Below are 17,431 nucleotides of genomic sequence, written 5' to 3'. Positions count from 1 at the left end.
TCCAAGCTTTACTACTACTTGGCTCATTGCCGGATTCTTGGGAGACATTGAAAGTCACTTTGTGTAATTCAGCTCCTAATGGTGTTGTCACACGGAACCTTGTCAAGACCAAGGTACTAAATGAAGAAACCAGGAGGATTACTGAAAAGGGAAGTGCCTCCTCTAGTTCAGATATGTTGGTCACTGAATCATGGGGGAGAAGCCAAAACCGAGGTCCGAAGAAAGGTGCAGCAAAGAGTAGAAGTAAATCTCGAGGGAAATATGATGATTATGAGTGTTATCACTGCCATAAGAAGGGACACATAAAGTGGCAATGCCGCAAATGGAAAAAAGAAAAGAAGAAAGGCAAACAATAAAACTAGAAGCAAGAGGGTGATAGTGACAGTGATGCAGACCGGGTTACTTCAGTTGTGGATGACATGATGGTTATCATTGATCCTGAAAATGAAGATAATTTGGGTCGTTCTTTTTCCACTGTTGAGAAGATCACTATGGCTTTTGATGGTGCAGTTGTCAACCATGTGAATGGTGATGAGATGATTTGGATACTGGACAGTGGTGCTACCATACATGCTACATCTTATAGAGAGTACTTCACAAACTACATAGCAAGTGATTTTGGTGTTGTGAAGATGGAAAACAATGATAGAGCTGCAATCACTGGGAAAGGAGATATGCATTTGGAGACTACAAATGGTACCAAATTTGTTCTCAAGTCTGTGAGACATGTTGAGGCTCTTCGACTCAACATAATTTCAGTTGGGTTACCAGATTTGGAGATGGACAGTACAAGCTAACCAAGGGCAGCATGGTAGTTGCAAAAGGTAACAAAGTGTTGTTATTGTACCATGTTTATGCTAATCTCTCTAGTGTTTCTGTGAATGCATTAGAGAAAGAAGATCCTTGTGTTCTATGGCACAAGAGACTTGGGCACATGAGTGAGAAGGGCATGACCGTGCTAGTGAAGAAAAATCTCTTGAAAGGGGTGAAAGGTGTGCATTTGAAAAAGTATACAGATTGCCTAGCAGGGAAGCAGCACAGGGTTATTTTCAAGAGTCAACCTCCTCACAAGAAGCCAGAATTGCTAGACTTAGTGCATTCTGATGTGTGCAAAATGTCAGCAGTATCTCTTGGTGAAGCTAAGTACTTTGTCACCTTTATTGATGATTTCTCCAGGAAGGTTTGGGCTTATCCCTTGAAGTTCAAAGATCAAGTGCTAGACATGTTCAAGCAATTTCAAGTCTCGGTTGAGAGAGAAACTGAGAAGAAGATCAAGTGCATTCGCACTGATAATGGAGGAGAGTATATTGGGCCATTTGATGCATATTGCAAAGAGCAAGGGATCAGGCACCAATTCACACCTCCAAAGACACCACAGTTGAATGGTCTTGTTGAGAGGATGAACAGGACAATTATGGAGAGAGTTAGATGCTTGCTGTCACATGCGAAGCTACCTAAGCATTATTGGGGTGAGGCTTTGATGGCTGCAGTTTATCTTATTAATCTCTCACCGAGCTATCCTTTGCAGGGAGATGTTCCTAACAGGGTTTGGTACAACAAGGACGTCTCATATGACCAACTGAAGGTTTTTGGGTGCAAGGCATATGTTCATATTCCTCAAGATGAAAGGTCTAAACTTGATGCAAAGACACGGCAATGCATCTTTATTGGCTATGGATTGGATGAGTTTGGATATAAGCTCTTTGATCCTATTGCAAGAAAAGTTGTAAGAAGCCGTGATGTTGTGTTTGTTGAAGACCAAACAATTAAGGATATTGTAAAGGCAAAGGGACAGGTTCCTCAGCAAGAGCCAGTTGTTGATTTAGACCCAGCTCCTGCAGCTCCAGCTCCACAACAAGCTGAAGGTGATGTTGCAGATGAGGCACATGATGATGTGCAAGGTACAGGCGATGAGAATGCTCCCCAGCAGCATGAGTTTGAAGCTGAAATTGATGATCCGGATCAGCAGCCACCGGTACAAGGAAATCCACCAATAGATTCACTCAGAAGATCTAACAGAGATCGAGTTCCTTCCACCAGGTATCCTTCAAATGAGTATGTGGTGTTACTATCTGACGGTTCAAAACCTGAGTGTTTTGCAGATGCAATGGAAGATGAGCACAAGAAGGAGTGGATGAAGGCTATGCAAGAAGAAATGAATTCCTTGCATAAGAATCATACATATGAGTTGGTGAAGTTGCCCAAGGGCAAGAAGACATTGAAAAATAAGTGGATCTACAGAATCAAGCAAGAAGAGCACACACCACATCCAAGGTACAGGGTCAGGCTGGTTGTGAAAGGATTTAACCAAAGAAAAGGAATTGATTATGATGAGATCTTTTCTCCGGTTGTGCGAATGACATCAATTAGAGTAATCCTTGGCTTGGTAGCTAGTCTCAACTTGGAGATTGAGCAAATGGATGTGAAGACAGCATTCCTTCATGGTGACTTGGAGGAAGAAATATACATGGAGCAACCTGAAGGGTTTCTTGTGAAAGGCAAAGAAGACTATGTGTGCAAATTGAAAAAGAGTCTCTATGGCCTGAAACAAGCACCAAGACAATGGTATCTGAAATTTGATTCAGTTATGGGGGGACAAGGTTACAAGAGGTGTAGCACAGACCATTGCGTATACATGCAAAGATTTTCAGAAGATGATTTTATCATCTTGTTGCTCTATATTGATGATATCTTGATTGTTGGCAAGAATATCTCTAGGATTGCAAAGCTGAAGAAAGAGTTGAGCAAGTACTTTGCTATGAAGGATTTGGGGCCAGCAAAGCAAATTCTCGGGATGAGAATTGAGAGAGACAGAAGTTCCAATAAGTTGTACTTATCTCAAGAGAGGTATATTGAAAAAATACTTCAGAAATTCAAAATGGAAAATGCAAAAGCTGTGGGTTGTCCGCTTGCAGCTCATTTCAAGTTAAATACCAAGCAATGTCCTTCCACTGATGAGATGAAACAGAAAATGCAGCATGTTCCTTATGCCTCAGCGGTTGGAAGTTTGATGTATGTTGTGGTGTGCACAAGGTCAGACATTGCTCATGCGGTTAGTACTGTGAGCAGATTTATGTCTAATCCAGGAAGACCACATTGGGAGGCTGTGAAGTGGATTTTGAGATACCTCCGGGGCAGCACAAAGCTGAAACTTTGCTTTGGTGGAAGCAAACCTGTGTTAGTTGCATACACAGATTCAGATATGGCCGGAGAAGTTGATAGTAGAAAATCTACTTCAGGGTACTTGATCACCTATGCAGGGGGAGCTGTGTCATGGCAAATCAAGTTGCAAAAATATGTGGTATTATCCTCAACTGAAGCAGAATTCATTGCAGCGACGGAAGCAAGTAAAGAGCTATTATGGCTAAAAAGGTCTGTAATAGAACTTGGGTTTGATCAAGGCAAATATGTGTTATTTTGTGACAACCAAAGTGCTATTCATTTGTGCAAAAATGCAAGCCTCCACTTCAAGTCAAAGCATGTTGATGTCCGATATCATTGGATTCGGGATGTGCTATATGCAAAAGAATTGTATATGGAGAAAGTTCACACCGATGACAATGGTGCCGACATGCTGATTAAAGTGATGACAAAAGAAAAGCTCAATGTATGTTGTGAGATCGCTGGCATGACTGCCGGAAGGCAGTGAGACCCTCCATGATGTCGGGAGGGGGGGTTTGTTGGGTTGTCCCTCCACATAGAGAATGAAATCTGAAGCCCAACAACTCAGGTTTTCAGCCCACAAGTCCAGCACTTGTGAGCCTTTGATCTCAGCTGAAATGGATGGCTGAGATGCCTCCTTGGAAGAGAGGAGAGAAGAGAAAACCCTAGGCACCTTCTTACCAGGGGAGCTGCTGTCTTTGGGCGTACTCAACACATACACACAACACACAACAAGAGAGAAGAGAGGAAGAAGAAGGAGAGGCAAATCTGTCCAGATTTGGTGGCTTCGAACCTGCCGGGGTCAAACTGTTGATTGGAGGATCAAACGATCAAACGTGCTTGGATTGGCACCAAACTTGGTGAGCTCGATCTGCACTTAGAGTACTTCGATTTGGTCAGTTGGTTTGGGTGTTAGGTGTTTTGTCAGTTCGGGTTGGTTCAGTGAAGCATCAGATTTGAGAGGTGTTTTGTCAGTTTGGGTTGCTACAGTTCAGATCAGAGCAGTCGTGGTAGATGAAGGATTTGGGTAGTAAACGGTGTCGGATTGAGCTGAAATTTGGTCAGTAGTTAGAGGACTCGTGGAACTACCTTCCTACCAAATTTCGTGCACTGGGGAGTTGTAGTTTGGGAGTTATTGACTGATTACCGAAGGGGACAGAATCTGTGCCATCTCTGCTGGCTGTTGTTATACCTCTACTTTCAGTTGTGAGTATTGTTGGTGTGACCAAGTTTATAACTTGATGAGAGTGTTGATGTCTAGAGGATCTAGAGAAGACTCTATTGTACCCATTGTTGCAAATAGTGGAAGTTAGTGTGGACCGGTTGGTCCCGTGGTTTTTTACTCCTCACATTGAGGAGGTTTTCCACGTAAATTGTTATGTCACTTGTGCATATGATTGTTATTTCCGCTGCAGGTCTGGTGGTAAATATTTTTCCTCATTGTTCAACATAAGATGAGGGATTAATTGTGGCTAAGTGCTGTTGTTTTTCCTAACAGCAACCTGTGCCATGAGCGACGCTGAACGGTGCAGTGAAGGAGTGGGGACGGACGGACTACGGAGATGGAGACGAAAATGTGCGTGCGAATCGCGTATCTTCGGTTTTGTTTGGCTTCGAGGACGTGATGACAGCACGTGAACCAGCAGTGCATCCGCCAGGAAGAGGCCCAGCCCAAATCCTCCTCCGCGCTCTGGGCTCGAGATGGAAGAAAGGTAAGCACCAAAACAATATGGGCTTGGAGGCCTAAAGGCGGCCTGCAACCTGCATGCCATGTCCGTCAGCAGCAGGCGCCAGCCCATCCATGTTAGCAGTCACCAAGAACGCTCGGCCTACGTTTTCCACAGCCCAGCAGAGCAAGCACCACGCCAAATTCACGGAAGCCCATAGCTGTTACTCTTCTGCAGCCTGCCTGCAGCGCTGTGCCGGTGCTTTGTTTGCTGAAGCAACGATGCAACATGAACCTGATGCCTGACAGTCTGAACTTTTTCGTGAGAGCTTTCAGTTCAACTCCATCTCGCGAAACAGAACAGAATGCGGTGAGCCGAGGCTCTGAAAGGCAGAAACTATACGATTCCGAGCACAGCGATGTCGGCATGTCATGGCTATGGCTTCCAATGAGTTCAAACTTCAAAGCCAAATACACCAATTCTAAACTGACGAAGCTGCTGATACGAGTCCAAAAGGGCAGCCAGCCGTTTGACCTGATGCGACAGTAAAAAACCCAACGTTGCAGAGCATCTCTGCGTCAGTGCGTCACAGTTGGGGACGCTGATCAGGACGCGCCGATGAATCATTTCTATACGTTGACGACAAGAACATATAGATACTCTACTCCCATAAGTACAACAACTGCCGAAATCACCACCGGCTAGTACTGACACTTTTGTGCCTTGTGAAGCTAGCCTCGGTGACTAGTGAGAGCATTTGGGCCTCACATGCATGCGTGGTATGAGGGCCACTGACCCTGCGATTGCAAGGAACTAAAGGCAGTAAAGCAAACTGGCTACACCACATGCGTAGCCTGCAACAGATCAAGCTAGCAAAATGACAGACCGATTTAGTAGCAGCTTTTTTTTATCATCAATCCCTTATGTTGTATCCGTTGATTTGAGTATTTGACAGATTCATCAACGTACCATTGATGGGCTTTCCTGAATAGTTTACTAATGGTGCAGCCTTCTTTCCTTTTGGGCAATACTTTTCTCCCTCGTAGGATGTGGTGTTTGATCTCTAATCTCGTAGGCGCCTACGAGTTCTTTTTTTTTTTGCTCGTTTTGGCTTTTGGCCACTTGGTACATCTCACATGCGCCTTGTCCGCATCCATGTGGCACGGCAGTGAGCAAACTTCCGCTTGCCTTTCAGCGTTGCAATCACCTCTTGCTTTTTCACGGAGACTTGCTGAACTTCTCCACCCATGGTCGATACGAGCTTTCTTTTCAGAAGCCTTGACCAGTTACTGAACCAACGACAAGTGATCTGATCTCATCCACAATCCAACCCAAAGTCCCGTCCATGACGCTCGCAGCTGCAGCAGCAAGGCCGCGACGACCACAGAAGCTTGGCAAAACATCAGGGTATGGAGAGACGGATCAGCCATTTCATCAGACATGCGGATTTTTGCACAGTGGTGGACGGAGATGAACACTGGTCCAAGTCCAACATCTAGGTATGGAGGGATGGATGCACGGAAGTAAATGGGGATGAACAGTGGTTGAATTGGGACGATGAGGTCGCTGTCTTCAGTGTAGGATCTGAGGGGGCAACCGGGGCGCCACCCTGCGGCAACCAGATCAATGCAGATGCAGGGTCGATGGCGTCGTGCAGAGGCATAATGCGGTGTGGGGTATCGGCCAGGACTTTTAGTCGTTTCCTCTGTCACAGGGTAGATCAGATGTACCCTTTTTTGACCTTACACTGTCAAAAAATGATACTAAGCCCAGAGAAGAGATTTACCCTAAACTTTCCTTTGTGAACAGCTCCTCTGCTTGTACTGCATCTTTTACTACGTATAAATTTTCTCCGCTTAAGACTTCATTTGGACAGAGAACGTGTAGGAAAAACTGAAAACAAAAGAGGAAATGGAACAAGTGTGCAGAAGCGGATGAGAGAATGTTATTGACCAGGGTCAGCAGTCATCAGCTGGAGAGTGGAGACGCATGTGAGCGGGACTTTTTGGAATCTCCGAGACCATGTGTGCATCCACTGTTCCCACATGGCGGCCACCAGGTTGAAACCCTCTGGATCATGAGAAGGAATGTGTTGGTGTTGAGATAGATACACCACTCATGGCTGCATGCGTATTCCAGCATGTCGCCGTGCTGACCGGTCACATAATCGCGCGACGGCGAAGTGGAAATGGATCGGTTTCCCGGTGGCTGCGTGCGTGGGCGCCTCGTGCTTGCACGCTGCAAGACGCTGTTGTTTAAATCGTGTAGCTCACCGGCTGACTGTCAGCGTCGGCTGGAATCTTGCTTTTGTCTCTGCATCTTACCTGACGGATCAGTGACGTTGGCAATTTGGCATGGGTTGTTTCAGTCTTCCCCCTCGTGGATCCATAGCTGATGTTGGCACTTGGCAGGCATTCTCACTACTAGATTCACAAGAATCTCTAAGTGTATTTTACGAATGGCTCACGGTTATTGATACTTTTTATAACATTTTCAAATATTCAAGTGGCCGATCTTTTTTTTTGAGAAGATCTTGGTTGTGGACTCATGATTGCTAATTTGTTTCCCCTCTCGAAAATCAACAAATTAGACTCGGTCATTTCACAGGAATATTTCCCTTTTTCTTTGCTTTTTACATAAACTCTCTTTCAATACATAATCAGTATGGGACTATGGGTTCTAACCCTCCTGTATCCTAGAAAAATCTTCATAAAATTTTTAAAAAAGAACAATAAGCCTCGTCTGCGGCCATTACAAAATACGCTTGGAAAATCTTATATACAACAATGAAATGTCTAGTACTATTTCTAAAACACCCGTAATACACTCGAATTATGCGATGTCAGATTTATCGGATAAGAGTTCCCCTTCAAAAAAAAAAGATTTATCGGCTAAGAGCGTGCTCGTCTTGCTCTTAAACTATGAGATGATTCTCCATGTTTTTTGGCGGTTGCCTGAAAGAAACACAACCAGCAGATCGACAAGCTAAAGTGATGCAAGCATCTCTCCTCTCCCTATGCTGATTTCCGACCGTTGTAGACTCTCCTAACGTTTTCATTCTCTGTGGGGGCACCAAATCGAATATTTTTCTGGAGAGGAATACTTCTTCTGGTGAGGAACAGATAGGCTAAAACGAAAAGTGTAGTGTCGAACCTCAGCACAAAAGGCACATGGACTTGTGTCCGGTCAGTCGTTCACAACACAAGCGACGAGGAATGCCATCAGCTGACACAGTATAATCGTAAGGGAACTGTCTGACTTGACACTTGAGACTGGAGGAGAGGACTTGAAAACTTGACGTCTCCTCGGCGCCGCAGTGAAAGCCGCGTCGCTGCAGAGGACGGAGCTAGCGCATGATGTGCATGCGCTCCACTGCCATGGGTCGCGCCGCGCCCGGCACGTCGTGACCTGATCGCAGCAACGCCTGCTGCCATTTCGGACGCAGCGGCCCGCGGAACACGGGCGCGCCGGCGCGTCCAGCTCGCTCCGAGGCGGCCGCCGGGCGGCGGGCGTGCACCGCCCACTGGCGGCTGCGGCTGCCGAGGTTACCTCCCCTTCTCCGCCCTCGGTAGTGCAAAAACCTCGTTGCCGGCTGTCCTCGTCGGGAGGCTCGCCGCGTCTCTCACGCCGCCCGATCCGCCAGCTGACAGTGACAGGTGACACACAACAACAAAAAAAAACAAAAAAAGGCATGCTTGATTCCTGCTCTCCCCACGATAATCTTTTTTTTTCATCAAGCCGAAGAGCAGGAGTAGCTCGCAAGCTTCCTTGATTCCTGGAGCTCATCCTGCCGCAGAGCTAGTGAGCTGCTCCCGGCCCTAATCATGAGTTCGTTCATTCATCCCCTTTGGAGGCAAAGGTCCTGTAGCTCGAGCCATTTCTCCAACCTTTATTCGTGCATTATCCTGCCCAAAAAGAATAGATAACGCCACACCTACTCTACACTGCCCCCAACTCGCCGTACTGTATTTTTATCCACGGACCACATGGCAGAAACGGGAAACCGCGCTGCCCACCATCCGCGCTGCCCACCCCTCCGCTCCCCGTTTCGCACCACCCCCACTCCACAGAGCTCATCTCCCTATAAATCACACGGCCGGCCACGCCACCACCACTCCATTCCGTTCCAGTTTCCACCAAGACCACAGCTCCTCCCCCAGCCAACGCGCCGCTCTCTGAGGCACCAAGATTCGGCGGAAAACCAGCGCCATCGTGATGGCAGACGCCGCCGGCAGCGCAGCCGCTCCGGGCGCGAGGGGCGGCCCGTCGTCGTCGTCGTCGTCGGGGTGCCGCGGCGGTCGCGGGTGCGGGCTGGCGCTGGGGCGGCTGGTGCGGAAGCTGCGGCGGCAGAGCCGGATGCTGGTGTGCACGGCAGCCACGGCCGGGGCGCGCCACGGCCACGGCCACGCGTCGTCGTCGTCCGCGCGGTGCCACCAGTACGACCCGCTCAGCTACGCGCGCAACTTCGACTTCGGCACGGCGCTGGACGGCAGCGAGGGATACTACTCCTTCGCCTCCCGGTTCGTGCTCGCCGCCGCTCCGGCGCGGCGGCCGCAGTAGAAACTAGCCGGCGAGGCCAGATCGAGGCGCCAGCCGGTGGACGCCGCCGGCTTGGTAGCTGGAGCCGCGAGTACTGCTAGCTCATTAGCCTGCCACTGGCGTTAGCTGGTAGCTAGAGTTCAGTTCGTTAGGTGCCGTGGCTTTTGTACGGCCTTTGTAGTAGCTGGTGGATGTGTTTATACGAGATCGAGATGTGGTGGTGGCTATAAGAGTTTCCCCGGCAGGCATCCTTGACTCCTTTCACTTCGGTTGGGGGAGGGAGGGGGTCAGAGGAGGAATCAGCCAGGAGGAAATGTTCTGAAGATTACAGTGAAACTGAACAAGATGCCTTAACGGTTCGTCTACAACTTTTTTCTCAGCCAGGTTTCTTGAGATCTTATTCCCATGATCTTCCGGAAACAAATTGGGTTTACGCTGCGAGAGAAACCTCACGGAGAACGCGAACATTTTACCAGGCGGCGTGCGCTGCGTGCTCCACTGGCAGATCCTCGTCTCTTTTCCAGATTGTCTGCCTGGTCAGACAGCCTCTTGACTACTTGTCAGTGACCCGTTAGTCTAGTACAGTACAGTGTACAGTAGTGCAGAACAAGATAATGGGCGGCATGACGGGAGCTGCGAGATGGGGGCGGGCGAGGCTGGCACTGGCAGTGGCAAGGTTTGATTGCATCCAGTGAGAAGTGGTTGGCGCCAGTACAATTATTGCCCGCTGCAAGTCACGGACACCACCGCTGCGCGCCAGTGATTATTCGCACGAGATGATGGGCACCGATCGGGCCACGGCGAGGCGCGCAGGTAGAGAGTTAAAACTGGCCGCACTGATTCACCGGAGCGGCAGCTAAAATGAAGCCCCAAACGTTGGCCCTGGCCGGTTTGATCAGGTACATTTGAGTTGGCCAACGTGTGGCTTTCAGCCTTTCACTTGTGGTGTAGGAACATCACAAGTTTTGCAAATTGGCGTGAACATCATCCAAATGCAGAGTGATATCAAACATTTCCTTCTAGACATTTTTTTAACGTCCTTCTAGACATTTTACACCCACATGCCATTACAGCATTACAGTGCACATAATTAGGCTAGTTGACCAAAAAGAAAAAATGCATACAAAAAATAATAGTTGCCGAAAAAAGAGGGGATTTATGCGAGAAACTCTTTTATTTTTCCAAAATCTTTTTTTAAAATTTGTTTGAATCTTCATCTACTGGAAGTTTAGAGCTCCCAAGGCCCAAAACCTGTCGTTTGTTCAATGGCTGGACCTAGTAACGTGGCCACTACTTATATGGCCTTTCTTACTCCAATGGGAAGTATCTTTCTTTATAAAAAAATTCTTTCTGAACTTTAGAACCAATCCACGTTTCCTCCCTAGATAATAAAATCATCCGTACGGACTCCTCAAACTCGCGATACCGGACACATGACCTTCCTTACTGGTTCCTCTTAGTAGTTTTTCTCCTTTTCTTTTATGTTTATTTTGGCTGAATCTTTAAAAAAGTCATAGCAAATCACAAAAAAATTATAAAATAGAAAATTTAATTTTTTGGAATCGATATGAGTAGATATATGCAGTGAACATATGATATTGTATAATTTAGTAAAAAATTTTATACTCATTTGATCACGTATTCTTGAGCAACTAAATTTCAGGCTATATCAAAGATTTTTCAGTTGATCAAGCATAAATGATCCAATAAGCATTATACTTTTACTAAATCTCAAGCATATAATTATAAACCCACCATAAAAATTTCATCATAATTGGACCACGGAAACTATAGCTATGAATTAATTACAAAAAAATATATATTTAAAATTATAATAAATATTTTTATTAAATTATATCATATCATATGTTCATTGTATATATATAATTATGTGAATTCCAACAAAATTAGATTGTTTATTTTATAATTTTTTATTTAATATAATTTTTCAAATATTCAGCCAAAATAAATATAAAAGAAAAAAGAAAAACCACTGAGAGAAACTAATTAAGGAGGTCATGTGTCCGGTATCGCGAGTTCGAGAAGTCCAAGCAGACGGTTTTATTGTCTAGAGAGGAAACGCGAATTCATCCTAAAATTCAGAGAGGTAAAAATGACTTTTTTCTTTTTTTTCAAAGCAAGTAATAATGGGCTAAACATAGAGCAGCCTAGTACTAGTGGGCCACTGGGCCGTATATGGGTCTGGCGAACTGGATTCGTGGTCGTGGACCGTGGTGGTGCTCCTGTTCCTGCAGCTGGCGGCGGCACGCACCGACCGGGACGCGCTGCTGGCGTTCAAGGCCGCCGTGTCGGACCCGGCCGTCGGCAACCTCACGCACTTCGAGACTCTCAACCTCACCGCCAACGGCATCTCCGGGAGCACCCCGGCGAGCCTCGTCCCGCTCCGACGCCTCTCGTACCTCAGTCTCTTCGACAGCGCCTTCGACGGCGAGGTACCCGGCGCGCTCCGCAACTGCACGTGCCTCTCCGCAGCGTACCTCAACAGCAACCGCCTTACCGCCGGCGTCCCGGACTGGCTTGACGCGTTGCAGAGCCTCACCGCACTCCGGCTCGGCCAGAGCATGCTCTCCGGCCGCATCCCGCCGCCTCTCGCGAACCTGACCAAGATTCAGATGCTCGAGCTCGACCAGAACCTTCTCGAAGGCGGCGAGCCCAGGAGAACCTTATTGATGATTCGTTCCTGATCGCGGTGACCGGACATCCTCCTCGGCGACCTGAGAGAGCCGTGACTGGAGTCCGACGCGCCGCTCTTCTCCGACTTCACCTCCGTCTTCCGCCGGTGGCGCTGCCGGACGCGGCTTGGACATCCGCGCAGGGCACGTCGGCGACGCCGAGGCAGAGAGAACAAGCCGCGAAACGCGTGTGATCTGATTTTGGACCGAGCTGGCTTCGGTCGATTCTTCCTTCCTCTCACTTCAGGCGCTAGGCCCTTTAAAAGTAGTACAAAAACTGGGCCAAATGTGGCTAGTCCTGGTGGCCCAGTAAGAAGTGGGCCTTTTCTCGCAACGACCAAGTGACCAACAGAACAGCTCATTTTTCCTGCTCCCACCGTGACTGCATCTCCCATGTGATCTCGAGCACGAAATCCCCACCCACTAATCAGTGAGAGCTCGGTCAGCGACAGTAAGCCGCCTTAAGAAAGGAAAGGAATTTAGATCAGCGTGCAATAATTGCAAGCAAAAACATTCCAAGCAATTGAGCCTCCATCAGAGGGAGCACTCCAAGCACGGAAAAAAATTTAAGATGGTTTTTAAGCACCATACTGGTTGGTCTCAACTGTTAGATGATTAAGTGTACATGATAATGCCAAACACCGTGTCACTACCATAAACAAGCTTAGCTACTATTTTTAACACTCAATAGACGCCACTGGCCACTGGCCCACTGCTATGAAGCTTCTGAGCAAAAAGTCAGCCCAAACAAGGCCAAAAAAGAAAAGATTATAATCCACCGCTATGTTTCAGACTTCAGTAGCAGTGCATGTGCAGCGAAGCCAGCAACGCCGCCGCCGCCCACCTCCCCAAATCCAAGTGGACGACCGTGCTCGAGCCCCTCTATAAATGGCGCAGCCTCACAAGCTTGGAAGCTGCAAGCTACTGCCCACAGCTAGTTCCACAGCACAGAGCGTAGAGATACAAGGGCAGAGCGGATAAACTGCTATGGGGGCTGGAGCGGGGTTCATGGCGCTGCTGCTACAACTGGGCGCACTGGCGGCGGCGGCAGGGACCGACCGGGACGCGCTGCTGGCGTTCAAGGCCGCCGTGTCGGACCCGTCCGGCAAGCTCCGGTCGTGGAACGACGCGGTGCACTTCTGCCGGTGGCCGGGCGTGAGCTGCACCGCGGGGCGCGTCACGTCGCTGGACGTGTCCGCGCACGGCCTCACCGGGACGCTGTCCCCGGCCGTCGGCGACCTGGAGCACCTCCGGGTCCTCAACCTCACCGACAACGGCGTCTCGGGGAGGATCCCGGCGAGCCTCGGCCGGCTCCGGCGCCTCACGTACCTCAGCCTCTGCGACAATGCGTTCACGGGGGAGATACCCGCCGCGCTCCGCAACTGCAGCGTCCTCGCCGTCGCGTTCCTCAACAACAACAACCTCACCGGCGGCGTCCCGGAGTGGCTCGACGCGCTCCAGAACCTCACCGTCCTCGGGCTCGGCCACAACTCGCTCTCCGGCCGCATCCCGCCGTCGCTCGGGAACCTCACGAAGATCCAGAAGCTCCAGCTAGACCAGAACCTCCTCGAGGGTGGCATCCCCGACGGCCTCTCGCGCCTGCCCGACCTCCGGTTCTTCAACGTCTACCAGAACCGCCTCACCGGGGAGATCCCGCCGGGCTTCTTCAACATGTCGTCGCTGCAACGCTTCTCCGTGGCCAATAACATGTTCCACGGGGAACTCTCCGCCGACGCGGGCGCGCGCTGGCCGGATCTTCAGTTCCTCTTCCTCGGCGGGAACAACCTCAGCGGGCCGATCCCGGCGTCGCTCGCCATGGCGTCGAACCTGAAGGCCCTCAGCCTCGCCAACAACAGCTTCACCGGGCGCGTGCCACCCGAGATCGGCAGCCTCTGCATGGAGTCGCTCGAGCTGTCCAACAACAAGCTCACAGCCACCGACGCCGGCGGCTGGGAGTTCTTGGAGGGCTTAACCAACTGCAGCGCGCTGGTCGAGATCTATCTCGACGGCAACAAGTTTGGCGGCGCGATGCCAGCTTCCATCTCCCGCCTCTCGGCGCAGCTCCAGACGCTGAACCTCGGCGGCAACAGCATATCCGGCGTGATACCGTCAAGCATCGGGAATCTCGTTGGGCTGCAGACGTTGGATGCCCACTCCAACCTCCTCGACGGCGAGATCCCGGAAGGCATTGGGAAGCTGAAGAATCTCCAAGAATTGAGGTTACAGCAGAACAGGCTAACCGGGCCAGTGCCATCCTCCATTGGCAGCCTCTCGCAGCTTCTAAGCCTGGACCTGAGCAGAAACTTGCTGAACGGAACGATTCCTTCCAGCATCGGCGGCCTCCAGCAGCTTACACTGATTGACCTCTCCGGCAACAAGCTCACCGGCCACATCCCCAAAGAACTGGTCAGCTTGCAATCGTTGTCGTTCGCGATGGACTTGTCGGATAACCGGCTCGATGGCCGCCTCCCACACGAAGTCGGCCAGCTCGTGCAACTTGCAATCATGACACTGTCCGGAAACCGCTTCTCCGGCGAGGTGCCGGCCGAGCTCGGGAGCTGCCAGAGCCTGGAGTTTCTAGACTTGGACAGCAATCTCTTCACCGGAAGCATCCCGTCATCGTTGAGCAGGTTGAAGGGGCTCAGGAGGCTGAACCTGACAGGCAACAGATTGACAGGAAGCATCCCGCCGCAGCTCAGCCAGATGCTAGGGCTCCAGGAGCTGTACCTGTCACGGAACGACTTGTCCGGCGGCATACCGGCAGGGTTGGAGAACGTGAGCTCGCTGGTTGAGCTCGACGTGTCTTACAACCACCTCGAGGGCCAGGTTCCAACGCTCGGCGTGTTCGCGAACACGACCGGGTTCAAGATGGCCGGCAACGGGGCACTCTGCGGCGGCGCTGCGCGGCACCTTTTGCCGCCTTGCCGGCCGACCAAGACCACCCCGGCTGGTCACCTGCTTCTCAAGATCGTGTTGCCCATCTTTGGATTGGCTCTCTGCCTTGCCTTGCTGTTTGCTCTGCTTCTGCTCCGGTGCCGCAGGAGGAGGTCAAAGATTGCAGACACCACAGCTCGAAGCTTGCTCAACGGCAACAATTACCCAAGAGTCTCTTACGCCGAACTGGCAAAAGCAACTGAAGACTTCTCCAATGGCAACCTGATCGGCGCCGGGAAGTATGGGTCCGTCTACCGAGGGATCCTGTCACTGAAGGCGAAGGGGAGCTTTGAGCTCCAGGATGTTGCCGTGGCAGTGAAGGTGTTCCATCTCCAGCAAGTCGGTGCCTCCAAGACCTTCCTGTCGGAATGCGAGGCTCTGCGACGGGTCAAGCACCGCAACCTGGCCAGCATCATCACCTGCTGCTCCAGCATCGACGCTAAGGGTAACGACTTCAGGGCTCTAGTGTTCGATTTCATGCCCAATTCCAGCCTCGACAGGTGGCTGCACCCGAGTTTGGTTGAAATCACGGAAGGGCGTGTCCTAAGCGTAGTCCAGAGGTTCAGCATCGCCGCGGACATCGCCGACGCTCTGAACTATCTCCACAGCAGCTGTGAACCGCCGATCGTCCACTGCGATCTCAAGCCAAGCAACGTTCTCCTTGGTGACGACATGGCGGCCTGCATCGGTGACTTTGGCCTTGCCAAGCTTCTTCCCGATCCAGGAAGCCATGGTTCTGAAGATCCTGAAAGCACTATCGGCATCAGAGGCACAATCGGCTATGTTGCGCCAGGTACCACACTGTACCAACGCTAAACTTCACCATTGCATTTGCATGCCAGTGTCACCTGTCTAACTAGCAGTACTCTTTCTCTTGCACTGTTCAGAATACGGCACGTCAGGGGAGGTATCCACCTGTGGTGACGTGTACAGCTTTGGGATCACGCTTCTTGAGATATTTGTGGGGAAGGCCCCGACCGACGAAGCTTTCAAGGATGGCCTGACGCTGCCGGAGTTTGTCAGCGAGGCGTTCCCGGATAAGCTAGAGCAGATTCTCGATCCGGCTCTGCTGCAGGACGAGGAATTGCTCAGTGGGGCTGTGCCATCTTCAGAGGAAAGCGAGTTGCGTGTAACGGCGTATGATTGCCTGGTTTCTGCCGTAAGAGTCGGGCTCAGCTGCTGTAGGCAGGCGCCGTGCCAAAGAATGGCCATGAGGGATGCAGCTGCGGAGCTGTGCTCGATCAGAGATGCCTGCGTCCGTGCCTATGGTCAGTGAGATTCAGGGAGTCCAAGCTCAGGTCGCCCTGTTTAACCAAATGGCTACTGTAAGAACTGCATTTTTTGAGTTTCAATCACATAATTGTACTTCAATAGTTTTCAGAGTACGGATGCACAGGAAATGTATTCTGTACTTTTCTGAACTTTCCTTAACTACAGGTAGGTGAGCTGGGTGTGTGTATTGGTATGGGTTTAGAAATTAGAACTCAAATTATTCTCACGCACTCGAGCACATTTACATCAGGACACCATTTTTTTGTAAACGCCTGGTACAATAGGATGCTACCAACCTACTAATTTGCTACTTCTATGCCTTTCCAATTTACAACTTTAGAAAAATGACTGTTCGCAAAAAAAAATGACCGTTTATCTCTAGGTAGTTAAAAGTACTAAACTGCAAAATGCAAATGCCATTTTCGTCCAGCTGCCAAGCATTGCAAAAAGAACGAGGCGCTTCATGCAGAAAAAGTTGACCATAGGATTTCAATAATTTTTTAACTGGACACTATAAATAGAGCATGATTTTAGAAAAAAACTATTTTTATATATTTGTGAGCTAAAATAAATTTTTGGAGACTAAACCAGATTTTAGAATTTTTAGTTACATATATTTTTCTAAGAAAAAAATATTTTTGTAACTATTTTTCTATAGAGTCTAGTTGACTACCTTAAACTATCGACACGGTGCAATTTACCCCATTTGGCTGATGTGGCGCCACGTAGGATTGCTGATATGGCGCCACGTCGACAAAACCGCCTTTCAAAACTACCGAGAAGGATAAATTGGACGGTTTCAATAGTTGGGAATGTTGAATATCTGGTTTTTCAGCTGAGGGGGTAAATCAAACTGTGTAGATAGTTGAGAGGGTTGAATGGACCTTTTCCATTTCTTTTTCTTTCCATCAGGGCAGGTTGGTTTCCCCTATCTGCCGGGGAGGAGCCGACAAGACCATTTCTTCCACTATCTCGCCGGCTCTCTCCTTACCTAAAACCAGGCGCGGAGTTAGGGCTCGTGCTGAGCGTGCTACAGCACGAGCCTAGCCTAACTCGTCCATTGTAAATTTGTAGTATTTAGACTTAAAAACAATAATATTTAGCTTAATTGGTTACTCTAGCATTTTATCCATTGGTCAGCCCCGGATGGGAGGCCTTCCTGGC

At 49.5% G+C, this 17,431-nt stretch overlaps 2 protein-coding genes across 2 annotated transcripts; both read left to right on the top strand.

Annotated features, from left to right (window-relative positions):
- The first annotated feature begins 9,043 nt into the window (after positions 1 to 9,043).
- On the top strand, positions 9,044 to 9,736 carry LOC112890881. The gene has a single exon (XM_025957752.1). It carries the CDS (start codon positions 9,045 to 9,047, stop codon positions 9,387 to 9,389), a length of 345 nt encoding a protein of 114 aa, XP_025813537.1. The 5' UTR covers position 9,044; the 3' UTR covers positions 9,390 to 9,736.
- Positions 9,737 to 13,048: 3,312 nt separating this feature from the next.
- LOC112889120 (putative receptor-like protein kinase At3g47110) lies at positions 13,049 to 16,512 on the top strand. The gene is made up of 2 exons (XM_025955610.1): positions 13,049 to 15,788; positions 15,883 to 16,512. The coding sequence occupies exons 1-2, from the start codon at positions 13,049 to 13,051 to the stop codon at positions 16,269 to 16,271; spliced, it is 3,129 nt and encodes a 1,042-aa protein (XP_025811395.1). The 3' UTR covers positions 16,272 to 16,512.
- Positions 16,513 to 17,431: the final 919 nt, after the last annotated feature.

This window comes from Panicum hallii, chromosome 4, assembly GCF_002211085.1.
Source record: "Panicum hallii strain FIL2 chromosome 4, PHallii_v3.1, whole genome shotgun sequence".
NCBI classification, from domain to species: domain Eukaryota; kingdom Viridiplantae; phylum Streptophyta; class Magnoliopsida; order Poales; family Poaceae; genus Panicum; species Panicum hallii.
The sequence above is the reverse complement of the archived record's forward strand: the minus strand, read 5'-3'. Positions and strand labels throughout refer to the sequence as shown.